Source organism: Hylobates moloch, unplaced genomic scaffold, assembly GCF_009828535.3.
Source record: "Hylobates moloch isolate HMO894 unplaced genomic scaffold, HMol_V3 SCAFFOLD_3, whole genome shotgun sequence".
In the NCBI taxonomy this organism is placed as follows: Eukaryota; Metazoa; Chordata; class Mammalia; order Primates; family Hylobatidae; genus Hylobates; species Hylobates moloch.
In genome coordinates, this window is record NW_026652278.1 from 141677327 (window position 1) to 141690552 (window position 13226).

At 32.1% G+C, this 13226-nt stretch overlaps 1 protein-coding gene across 4 annotated transcripts in view; it reads right to left on the reverse strand.

Moving 5' to 3' along the window:
- The window catches only part of LRBA (LPS responsive beige-like anchor protein), a 793918-nt gene that overhangs the window by 347876 nt on the left and 432816 nt on the right, over positions 1–13226 (reverse strand). For all 4 annotated transcript variants that reach the window (XM_032148169.2, XM_032148179.2, XM_032148174.2 and 1 more), the window contains one exon: positions 5267–5391. In XM_032148169.2, the coding sequence (XP_032004060.1) occupies positions 5267–5391 (125 nt within the window). The remainder of the gene's footprint in view (positions 1–5266; positions 5392–13226) is intronic.

A 13226-nucleotide genomic window follows, 5' to 3' on the forward strand; every position in this document is an offset into this window, starting at 1 on the left:
CAACTAAACACCCTGCTCATTACTTCCTCTGATTATTGCCATACATGTCCTAAAGTACACCAAGCTTATGTGAAAGGAAAAAAGAAGAAACCTCTTTAATCTGCAAACATTTACAAAAAAATGAGAGTCCCCAGTGGCAATATGTAATGGTTTAAAATAGCTCAAAAAATAAATTCACATTCATTTATAAATGACCACGAAAAATATAATTATCCCTTCCAATTGCAATTTAAAAATTTTTAAATATGTTCTAATCATGCTGCCTATATTGAAACACAGTAAGGTAACTTCTGAATTAAAGTTTCATTAAAAATTTTACATACTATAGGTGTACTGTATGCATACACACACCCACTTTAATTTATTTATTTACTTATTTTTACAAGCTCAGATTCTGGAATTGTTCAAACTCCACTGAAAAACCTCTTGTCATGGAAAATATGCAGCTTACTGATATTTAGAATGGTTTTCCTGTAATTAACTCCCCCTTGAGGATTTTAAGTTAGCAGCAGTAAAATTACCAACAGTACTCTAATATACACCACATGCGCTGGTGTTCAATTCTCAGTGGTCTAATAGCTTTCTGCTAAAGAACTTTAAAAAAAAAAATTAGAACAAAACTTTTCCAAGCATAAAATAAAGGATTATTATCATGTTTATATGTGCTGGGGAAAAGTATATTTTTAACTTTCATTTGCCTTATTCTCAACCAACCATTATAAACAAGTATTTTGATATCTTCTGTGAGTATATTCTACACTCATCTAAAAGTTAATTGGATGAAGTCAAAATATACTTTGGGTTCCATTTTAAGCTCAATTCAGATATTTCTGGCTAATAAAATTGTTACTAACATGATCGCTGTTTAAATTTTTCATATCATTATTAAGAAATGCATTTTATTCTGGTTTAATTTCACCTTTTATTCTAGTTTAATATTTATCCTAACTTAAACTGCAATTGTTACATAAAATTGGAGAAATCTGTCAGAAATGTCATCTTTAAAAATGATTTGATTCACTGAGGCTAAGAACAATGAAAGGCCTAAGAGAGAGAGAGAGGCTGGTCCTCAAAATGTAAAATTCAATTTCTTCAGAGCTAACTCTGGACATGAGTTGATTTATCTATCCAACACAAAACAGGTAAGTAGAATTAAAATATAAAAAGAGCAAAAACACACACAAAACTGTTCCACCTTTGATATAAATCCTTTTTAACATCTACTGAGCAAGTGAACTGGAATCATCAATAGTCTGTATTAAAGTAAGTTTATACTTTAAGAATTAGCATTTTTAAAAAAGACTACTATTAGAATAACAGAGTGCCTTCAAACATACATAAAATAAAAATGGGTATCTACTTATGTGATGTGAAGCACACAACATAACAGTATTCTGAACAGGACACATAAAGAATATCTTATAATCAACTATTGTTCTAATCTAATTGATTCCCCTCTATAGTTTATGCCATGTCCATAGCATTCCAAGTCAAGAAAATTGACTCTGGAAAAATTAATGAAACTACAAAGTATAATTAGGAGAATAACCCAGGTGCATCTCGTAATAGTCATGGGTTACCCAAAATTTTAGATAGAGAACCTAGTATATGTTGATCCTAAAAAGGAAGCAACAGTATCTGGCATTATTGAAGTTATGAGACAATGGCATGATTTAAGATCTTTACATGATCTGTCATTCCTAGAAAACCAAATGAGTTACTTGTGTCATTCCATATGCTTACAAGATACTTTTAAAACCATGTTAAATTCTCCTTATATATTTCTATTAGCAAGCACGAATTCTCTACGAAATAAAAGTGTCTTGAATTCAATAGGATTCTCTGCTAAACTGTTTTAGCACCTGAATTAAAACCAATCTTTCTACCATTTAAAACACTTTTTACGTGGCTTTAACTTGAATATAAAATTCCCATTATATTTAATAATGAATTTTAGAGGACAGCACAGCACACTGATATGAAAATCTGGGTTTCAGTCAGTTAACCTGGGCTTTAGTCCTTTATCTACTAAAAATTATACTGGCCCTTTGTTTCCTCAGTTTCCTTATCTGTAAAGAATAAAGTTAGACTAGATGTTAGCCTTAGGTTCCTTCTACATCTAAAATGCTCTGATAATAAGTAACTGCTAACCTGGGCTCTGGCATTAGGAAAATGTTACAAATCATTGCTACTAATTTCTAATAAATTTTAAAACTATAAAATGGAAGAAAATGCCCTCAAGAATAAAATGCCCAGCTTTGCTTGAGCTGCTAATTTCCATAAAGAATATTTAATCATAAGAGGAAGTATTCATTTTAATTTTAAAATATGACTCAGTTTCTGCAAAGTTAAAGAAATCTCCCATTATAACATGACTTTTATAAATAACCACTTTGGAGGGTCTCTGTTTGAAAAATTACCTAAAGCTTTTTTCCCCAAGCAAGTTAATGTGAACTTGGGAAGGGCAATTAAATTGTCAGAATTAAAAAATTTGTTTTTAACTAGAAGGTAGCCAGAAGTAGAGTCATGGGGCTGGTATTGATCGCCCAAACAGAGAACATCACTCTTCAGGTATTTACTCTGCCACCTTTACACTAGAGGCTTTCCTTCAAATCAAACCAATCTATAAAAAATATGGCTCTTAGTACTAAAATACATAACTGATCTCCAATGCCACTTCTATTTAGATGTCTTCCTTTGATAATGATAATATAGTTCATGGTGTTCTAAGATTCTGCATTTTTAAAATGTCCTATCTCCTTAGTTAAATAAATTATAAATAAAAGTGAGAAGTCATAAAAATATAAGAATGACATACTATCCTCATTAATATCTATTTTAAACATTTAAATTCAACATTGAAGCACGGTATTTATCCATGTTAAAATCTGTAATTTCAACTGCTTTTTGATCACATTAACAATTTTGTTTTGCATACTTAATAAGTTTATTTTGATTAGCTTCTTTAATGCTCCAAAATTTTTAAACACCAAATTAAAATTGAATGTCACTATAAAATATTTAATACACCAGTAAAAAATTAAGCTCTTTGTTTACAGAATATATTAGCATAAATTTTCTGACATCAAACAATACCATAATACAATCTATGTGCTGAATTTATTTCCTTATTATTTAAAATAAAATAAATATGAGGTAGGATTAGAATGTTTTTTTCAAAAAATGTTATATTAAATATGATATATCTCTGAAATTGTAAGACAACTGAAGAATTTCCTACACATTTAGATTTTTAAACATATATTTCAAACCCAAGTTTTGTTTTTAATGTTTTGCAGTGTGACAATAATTATAAAATTACTATAAAATATTACTCAATGCTTACCTTTGCTGTTCTCTCTCAATTTAAAAATGCACAATAAAACATAGATAATTAACATCAGATTAACCTTTCAATTACTATCAAGAGTAATCAGAGTGAAATCTACTTCTATACAAGTCAAAGAGTCTTAGATGATAGTAAAAACATGTTAATAAATTTTTTTTTGTCAAACATTAATGCAGATGCTTAGCATTAAAAAAGCTGACAAAACAATACGATTTTAAAAGTTCAACAATTAAAATTTATTCATTAAAAATCCTGTAACTCTTCAAAATGGTTAAATGTATTATTTTTGATAAGAATATTTTAATAAATTCTATATTAAATCTATACCACAAATTTTAAATTGAATTATTGATATCTAAGGATAAAAGATTAACAGTCTATCTATGTGCAATTTTAGAAAACAAACCCTCCCTTTCCAGATATAAAAGGAAAATGTTTTTATGAAAACATATGGCCATGTATAGATCTCAGAACTCACAAATTACTGTAAATGATGGTTTAGAAGACAGAAAAATAATTAAATTTCAAATTTTAAGTGGACATGGTAATACATTTTGCTGAAAATTGCAAAAAAGTTCACTTTCTCAATGTAAGCATCATTAACCAAAAACAAACCAGAAAATCAAAAAAAACACACAAAAAAAGAAAAAAAAACCCTCTGAAATCTGTTATCACCACCTAAAAACTATATGTACTCTAAAAGCAAAAGTGGCCTAATTAATTCTACATTTTATTTCTCTTTCTCCACCTCCTGTAGTTGAAGATGTAGGGCCATGAGACTATTATTGCTTTTAGATCACTTTGTTATTGACTATTCTCTGTATGATCATTTATTTTAAAGGACTGATGTCACATGTGGTGTTATATCTGATGACATATTGTGGACATTTTCTTCCAGAAATGGCTCTTTAAGGCTGAGTGCAAGAGGTTAAGCTGCCTGACTGAGGCCAAACCTAAGATTACAGATTTTTAATCTAAATTCTCAATATCCTTATTGAATATAAATTAACATTTATTTTGTATACTACATATTTCCATTTAATCACAAGCTGCTGCATGTTAAAACAATACCCTGAAAAAGGAAAATTAAAAGTACTTCTGACTTTATTAAAAACCAATTTATATTTTATAAAGTCAGGATAATTTTAATGTGGGGAGGAGCATTTCCCCCTTAACCAATATATCTTGACTTTCAAAAATCATAAAATATATGAAATTTTATAAAAATATATAGTATCAAATCCAAAGGACCTTTTCAGTTTTTCCAATTTACTTATAAGACTTTTACCTAAACTGAATCATAGTCATATGCATTGTAACAAAAAAGGAAAAACGTTTTGTTAAGCTCTGATAACAAAATAATATAGAATAGGAACGTATGAAAATAATGTTTATTCTCTTTTTCCATGAGCCATCTATCATAACCATCTTCAAATCAAGGCTCAGAAAGTATCTAGGCACTTGGACATTTATTATTATCTTTCCCAGTTCATGATCTCATGCTAAAATACCAGGATTGGGGGAAAACCATGTATACACAACAGAACCTAGAAACTTATCTGGTTTGTAAATGCTGTCTTCCTGATATTCACGGATTTAAGGCATGCCTCCTGGATTCATTTACTCAAAGCTGAATGTGTCGCTTAAAAGGAGACATATTTAATCCTTGTACTCTGAAACAAAGGGTCTATGTTAAGTAAGTTTTTTATGTGTAACATAATAAATAAATATACTTGACACCATAATTTAATAGGGCTCTATAGTAACTATAAAAAAATTTAACTTCTCTTTCTGGTATGAATAACCATGAAATGTGGTGTTGGACCATTTTACAGTGCCTTGTAATAATGAAGTTATGCTCTTCATTACCAAGTCCTGTACCTGCTGCTATTGGCAAGGAATGGTTTATACACTGACCATGTTCCATGGCTGTTTTTAGTGTCGCTTCAGGATGTGTCGATCCTAGAGAGTTACGCACAAATCGTCGCCGGCGCCGCAAGTCATCTTCCCAGTAGTCAAGGCGCCAGAACTCACGAGGACGACTACAATGAAACAGAGAAGCCACATATGTTAGCAATTATCAAACAGCGTGGTAGCACTGAATTTCTGCATAAAGCTCTCCTTGTTTGCTCTGCCTTTTTTTCCCTCTCCTTCCACTTAATTCTCCCTCCATCTCACACTCCCCTTTCTGCAATCTTTAACTTCGGTATGTCCTTGAAAATAACAGTATCACCTTCTAGTCTAAGGAACTCCTTTTCCTTTTCTTGGAAGGTGAAATGAGCACTAAATACATCATTTTGAAATGAATTGCTGACAGTGTGATCAGTTTCCCCACACTCTAGTGGCATGTGCTCTGATTTCAGCCTCATTTCAGCCTCAGCAGGGCACCTTTCTCTGTAGCTGCATTTATAAACCAGAATAGGGAAAAGGCTATTATAAATATGGTATAGCATTACCTATATTAATCAAAGTCCGTCCCCCTTCATTTTTCTTCCTAATTTGTGCCTTTTTGCACAAGGTCAGTAAATCATACCATGAATTCTTGGTCCAGAAAGTGTTAACTTTAATGAATATCTCAGTTACATGGTTATGTATGTGATAATAAAATATTACTCTGTTTAGATGTGCAGGAATTTAATTAAAATAATCTCTTAAAATATTCATTACATTTAGCCCCTGAGGCTTAGAACAACACAAGAAAATGCATTTCTTTTCCATTTACTGTTTTTAAATAAACCATTCCTGTAGAGTGAAATAGCAATCTATTTTCAAGCAAATCAGATTGGATTTCTGTTTTATGTACTCTGTTTTTATATTTAATTAAAAACTACATGCTATATGATCTGCAATAATTGCTATATCGAAAGCATACTTTTGGAAATGTATTTTTTTTGCTCATTTCAAATTCTATATTTTCCCCTATTACATAGACATTTTATATGGCAATATATAAAGGTCAGCTTTCTCTCTTGTTAACTAATCATGATCTAGCATGCTGGAAAAATATTTTATAAGGAAAATACTAAAGTTTTTTCAGGTATAGTAAGAAAAAATCTCTGTAGAATACATTAATTCAATAAAGATATAAAGCACGAACACCTGTAAGTTTCAATAATGAAATTAAAAAATTATTCATAATCAAAACTTCTTCAGGAATGACTAATACAAAATACAGTCTTACTCATATTTCGTGAGCTAATAAAATTGTATCTGTCAGCTTTGACAAATTAGTAGTCTTCAACAACTGACAGTCCCAAACTACCCAAGTAAAAGTTACCTTCATTTTGATGTTTTAAAGATGTTATCTTTAAAAATTCAAAATAGGTTTATAAATAAGTACTTTTATCAATTAAAAAGTATCTTGTATTAATAAAAAGCATAAACAGTACATTACTTAAAGAAAATCTTCTTAAAACAGTAGAGACTGACCTCTGAAAATGCTGAAGGGATAAGTACATCAAATATTTCCTTGGGTGATTTTGGTCAGGAGAAGGAGATATAATGTAATCAAAATGTAATACAAAAAAGTATAAGAATTGCAGTTCTCAAAAAGGAAAATTTAAAAAGCTATTATTATATATTTCTTCATTATTCTGTCTAAATTTGAATAAAAACATGATGATATTATTTAAAAATAAATAAATAACCACAGAATATACATAAAATCAAAAGACAACAGTTGTTTTAACTCAATTAATAAAATGAAATTCTCCTTAGGTGAGAAGGAAAAAGGCAGTACACAGATGGCTGTGTGTATGGCTTTGATAGTCATGGAGCTTGGATAGGCACTTCATCATTCTGCCTACCTACATTTATCTGTTAAAATTATTATCAAATATCAGCCAGGATGCAGTCGTGAATCACAGGCTGCTCCTCGTCTTCAGGGGAATGATACAATGAGGGTCTATTCATCAGTGCGGCAATCGGCACAAGTAATTAGTTCCCTAGACTGAGATCTCCTACAAAGCCTATTTCAGTCAGCACCACAAACATATGACGATGTAAAGCTAATGAAAGCTGCTCAAATTTGTTAACCTTTTCTGCCATCAATCCTTCTAATACTCTATGCTTCAGTATTATGCAAAGGTAGTAAATTATTAATTTGTCATTCATCCATCCTTCTACATTTTCAGTCAAATTAAATGATGTCATTCTTCTTGATAACAATTAAAATTATAAGAGATGTTAAGCTGCTATGATAAAATTATGACTAAATTAGGTAACAATAGATTCTACTATAATGCACCACAATGAAGTCAAATTCAATGGCTATTAAGCATATGTACAATAACTTTTATCACACAGCAGAAAAACCAGAGGAATTATAAAATTATTCACAAATTATCAAGTAACTCAAAGATAGTATCTATAGGAAAAATAGCCAAAATTAGGAGGAAATAAAATGATAATATTTATTTTTACACCTTGACACTAAAAAAAATGGTCAAAATGGTGACATTTGGCTAAAACAAAAATACCAATGCATCAGGGAACTGAGAATTTGTTCACATAATAGAAATGAAAGTTGTTTCATTTCTGCTAACTATATATATATATATATATATATATATATATATATATGCACACGTACATACTGTCTTCAAATATATTCTATCGATTTTTTTTTTTTGAGTTGGAGTCTCGCTCTGTCACCCAGGCTGGAGTGCAGTGGCACTATCTCTGCTCAATGCAAGCTCCTTTTCCTGGGTTCACACCATTCTCCTGCCTCAGCCTCCCGAGTACCTGGGACTACAGGCGCCCGCCACCATGCCCGGCTAATTTTTTGTGTTTTTAATAGAGACAGGGTTTCATCATATTAGCCAGGATGGTCTTGATCTCTTGACCTCATGATCCACCCACCTCGGCCTCCCAAAGTGCTGGGATTACAGGTGTGAGCCACTGCACCCAGCCTATTCTATCAATAATTTTTTTAAATACTTAAACATGGTCCAAATAGAATAAATGACTCTGAAATACCACAGCATAATATTTACAATCTCCTGAAGCTATGTCACTTAAGGACTATTTTTCCAACACAATCCAGTTACAACACAATTAAAAAAATCTGAAGACAAAGCAAATATCACTTAGTTCCGATCACATATCTAGAAAGAATGATAAAAATCATTTCAAAAGACCAACAATTTCAATATATTTTTTGAGAGTCTCTTCATATAAAGCACTGCTCCAGGTGATATAGTATACAAAGTTCTCATGTAACAGACTTATAATCAAACAGTTAGCTATTAGTCTCATTTGAGAAAATAGCATTTATCATCCAATTTCAGATCGTGTAGGTAATACATGTTTTTGGAGAAAAAGCCACACACCCACTTATTTGAGATGAAGATCATTACTAGCATATTTAAAGTCATTTGCATAGTAACAAACCTGGGCCTAAAGTACAGTGTTTTGTTCCCCTAAGTCTGCTCCCTCCAACAACACATACTCTCAGTATAACGCTCTACCACACACACACAAAAATGAGGCAGGCTTTGTCATTTTAAAACAGTATTATAAAGGAGAATGCGTAGGTTTTGGTCTTCAACTTACTTTCTTCACTCTCATTTAAGAAACACTGTTCCCTACCCCGTCCCTTCCTCAAAAGCCTCTTCCAGGGGAAAGAGGATACAAAATTGGCAAATTTATTAATAACATAGTGATCCAACCCTCTTCCCAAAAGGTTATAAAGTAATTAAAAGATTATACATTTTTGTAGTTATCACCATGGTATGACCAGCAAAATTTAAAAGACTTCATGTATTCAGAAACAGACTGCTGACCAAATATAAGCATGCATAAGATGAGAAATCACTTATTCTGGGACCTTCTAAGTACATATCTAGATCACATTATATACCTATACCTTTATATATCTGTATCTATCCCCAAAAGTTATATTAATACTACACAACACCCTTTCACAAACTTCACTCATATCCATTTCCACTAAGATCCTCAAAATCTTCAAAGTAAAGAGGTTAGCCTAAGTTTTAGATCTGGAAATACTATTTCCTTCAGAAGACATAAGCCCTTCTCTACAAAGATGCCCTACTTAGGGCTCCTCTTAGGACACAATCTCCAGGTACTAAAGTCTTTGACTGGTGGAACATATGTCTTTAAAAAGTTATGGATGGCACTGAAGTTAAACATTATAATCTTTCTAATTATTTTTTAATTTAGTTTTTTCATTCTTTGGTCTAACTTCAGAGACTGAAGTTAAAATTACCACGTAAATCTATTGGACTTTTCTACATATATGTCATCTAATTATGTTTCTACTTTTTAAAAAACTTTCATGTTATGTGTTTGTATACACACACCTTTAATACATCACTATAATCTACATAAAATAACATAAAGCAATGTCATGGGTTTTTGGGGTTTTTTTTGTTTGTTTGTTTGTTTTAAGATGGTAGAGTGTCACCCAGGCTGGAATGCAGTGGCACAATGAGGGAACAGAACAAAGCTCACTGCAGCCTCTAACTCCTGGGCTCAAAAGATTCTCCTGCCTCATCCTCCCCAGTAACTGAGACTACAGATGCACACCACCATATCTGGCTAATTTTTTTTATTTTCTTAGAGATGGGAGCTTGCTATGTTGCCCAGGCTGGTTTCGAACTCTTGGCCTCAAATGATCCTCCTCCTTGAGCCTCCTGAGTAGCTGGGATTACAGACACAAGCCACTGGGCTTGGCTGGCAATGCCATTTTAATACATAGAATATATGTTTTATGTTCTACAAGAACAGAAATTGATAGATTATTAAATTTTTAGAAAGAAATATAACTCAAACATCAATAGATAGGCTACTTATTCTATTTCCTAGGCCCTTTATGGTTACTGATTTGATCAGGTAGAGCAAATGAATAAGAATCAAACAAATGAGAATCATTTGGAAGAGGCAGAAGTATTAAAACAAAATCAACAACTAAGGTACGATTCACATTTTTCCTCTAATAGTTAAATGATACAACTATACAAATCTATTATTTTTTCTCATGTTAATTGTAAGAATTTTTAGGCTGGGAACTGTGGCTAATGCCTGTAATCCTAGAACTCAGGGAGGCTAAGGAAGGAAAACTGCTTGAGGCCCGGAGTTCAAGACCAGCCTGGGCAACATAGCAAGACCCTGGTTCAAAAAAAAAAAAAATTAGGTGTGGTGGTGCAAGTCTGTAGTTCTAGCTTTTTGGGTGGCTAAGGTGGGAAGATTTCTTGAGCCCAGAAGTTGGAGGTTGCTGTGAGCTCTGATGATGACAATGAACTCCAGCCTGGCTGACAGAGGGCGAGACTATTTCCAAAAAAAAAAAAAGGAATTATAAAGTTTAGATTTTTTGAAACCCAATTAGCCACTTAACATGGTATGAATGGCCAAATATTCTAATAAAATACCAATATATTTTCTAATAACAATTATTTATTATTCACCTGAGTCAGCTGTGGGAATACAAGGATTATTACCATGTTGTCCCTGATCTCATGGAAAAGGCAGATACAAAAACAAATAATAAGAATTCAAAAAAGTATGTGTAACAGAACAGAGCTTTACTACATGGCTATTAAGGTGCACAACTCCAGGGGCACTTTTCACATCAAAATTTTTTTAAATAACATGCCCTGGAGTTAGGCAATGCTCATTGTACATTACTATATGCCACAGCCCAAGTGCTAGGAGAATACTACCTTTACCCACATATCCCCCAGTTCCCCTGCCCCACAATTCAATGCTCAGGCTCCTTTCTTTCTCTAGAATCCAAAAGTTAAATCTAAACTTGGGAACAGGAAACAGAACAAAGCCCTTCAGACTATCAGTGGCAGTTGCACAGTCAGTATTTCCCTGCTGTAGGAAAAAGTGGTCATATTAGGAAGATGCTTGGTTGTCAAAACACAAGCAAAATTCAATAAAAAGAATAAAATAATTAAGTACATAAGAGAAATATTAACATTTATTTAACTAAAGCCATTACGTTCGCACTGCTATATTAAAGTAGATAACTTTCTGGATATTGTATTAAAGCAGAGTAGTTTCCAGAACAATGTTAATAACTGAATCAGTGGTAGCTATGTAAGTATCCCAATTATTCTACAACCTAGATGAATTGGCACCTATTATCAAATGAGTTAAATGTATGCATGTCTATCATCTCACTGGTTTTAGTGTCATTTTCATGTAACTTAAATATATGTCAATAAAAGTATATGAGATTTAAAAAGAAAACCTGTCAAAACACAATCATATTAGAAAATTTTCCCATTTTCCATCTCGTCCACTTTCCTTTGGCAATACCTGATAAATCCTGATAACCTTAACAGAAGTCAGTAATAAATTCTTCTAAAGTTCCAAATCCTAGAAAATTTTAGCACTTCATATTTTGTTCTTAAATTTTCACATTGCCTGTTTTTTAAGCTCCTATATCTGACTAGCTTCTATTTCCATATTTTTAGATTAAAAATTCATAGTAGACATTAGTTACAACTTAAATAAATGGTAACCCCTAAAAAGCAGTAAACATTTTCAGTGCACTGTCAGCTTGAAGATAAAAGCACTTAAGTTCTTGAAAGGTTTCACATTCTGTATAAATCTTGGTGAAATAATGTTCAGGTACTATAGGTATCATACAATATAAGAGAATGCTTTACCTCACAAACTGAAATCTATGGTGCCTTCATGCAGATAAAAAGAAAATTAACTAAAACCTCTGTTTACCAAGTACTAACTATAAATCAAGGGCAGTTGATCTATGCATTATGCTGTCTTAATGAAAAGGACAAACAAAAACAAAAACAAACCCTTCAATTGTGTGGATTCCAGCAGAGAAGACACATACTAAAGCAGAATTCTTTCTTTATTGAGGCTTGACATGAAGATTTTATGTTACATTGAGACACTAGAGTATCATATATTTTATTTAATTATGTAAAATCAAATTTTATGTAGTTAGGAATTTCTGCATGTCACTATTCAATGTACATCTGTATTTGTTTTTTAAAGCCATCTAGATATCCATCTTCAATTAATTATTAGTTTGGACATTTGGCAACCAAGTTAATTATTCAAGAAATGATCCCGAGCTTTTCTTGTCTGTTGTTAGCCAGTTGATCATTTCTTTCTTCGCTTAGAATGTTTACCAGGGATTGAGTAAAGTTATGAGACTATCAAACTCTGGTGTTATACTACCAGTTAAAGCTCTAACAAAAGACATCTAGGAAAAAAAACCATTAAAATGATGTTATTAACAACCAGAAGCCTTAAAGCTCACCTCAGCCTCACTATTTAGACAAATCTATTATATTGTCCCCAAATATCTAATTTAAAAAAATTCGCCAAACACTTGTTGAGTGCCAACTATGTACCAGATTGTGGTACATACAAATGAATGATGCTGGGCTCAGCCTACACACGACAATGGGGACAAGGTAATTATTAAATATAAAAAAAAGTTAAAATAGAGTATATTACTTTAGGCTACTCTGTGCTACACACTGTTCTCTGTTATATACAGTACCGCCAAGCCTCAGCAACCCTGCCATGATTAAATACTGCTATTCTCATTTTAAAGGTAACGAAAGTAAGTTTTACCCATTGGTAGTAAATAATAAGTCTACTGACGTCTAAGCCAATGAGCTTTTCACTACATAGCATTTCCTCTTGAACATCTTATTCATTACTATTACAGCTATGATCAAAGTACTAATTAACCCTGCCTGGGAGGACTGAGGATTTCATTAAGATTTTAATGAGGATCTATTTTGTAAGTTACATGAAGACAAGGGTTTATGCGTAATTCACCGACCAAGCACAGTAACTGTTACAAAGCAGCCACTTAATAAATAATTGATCAAAGAGTAAACTGACGACTTTTAAACAGAAACTTAAA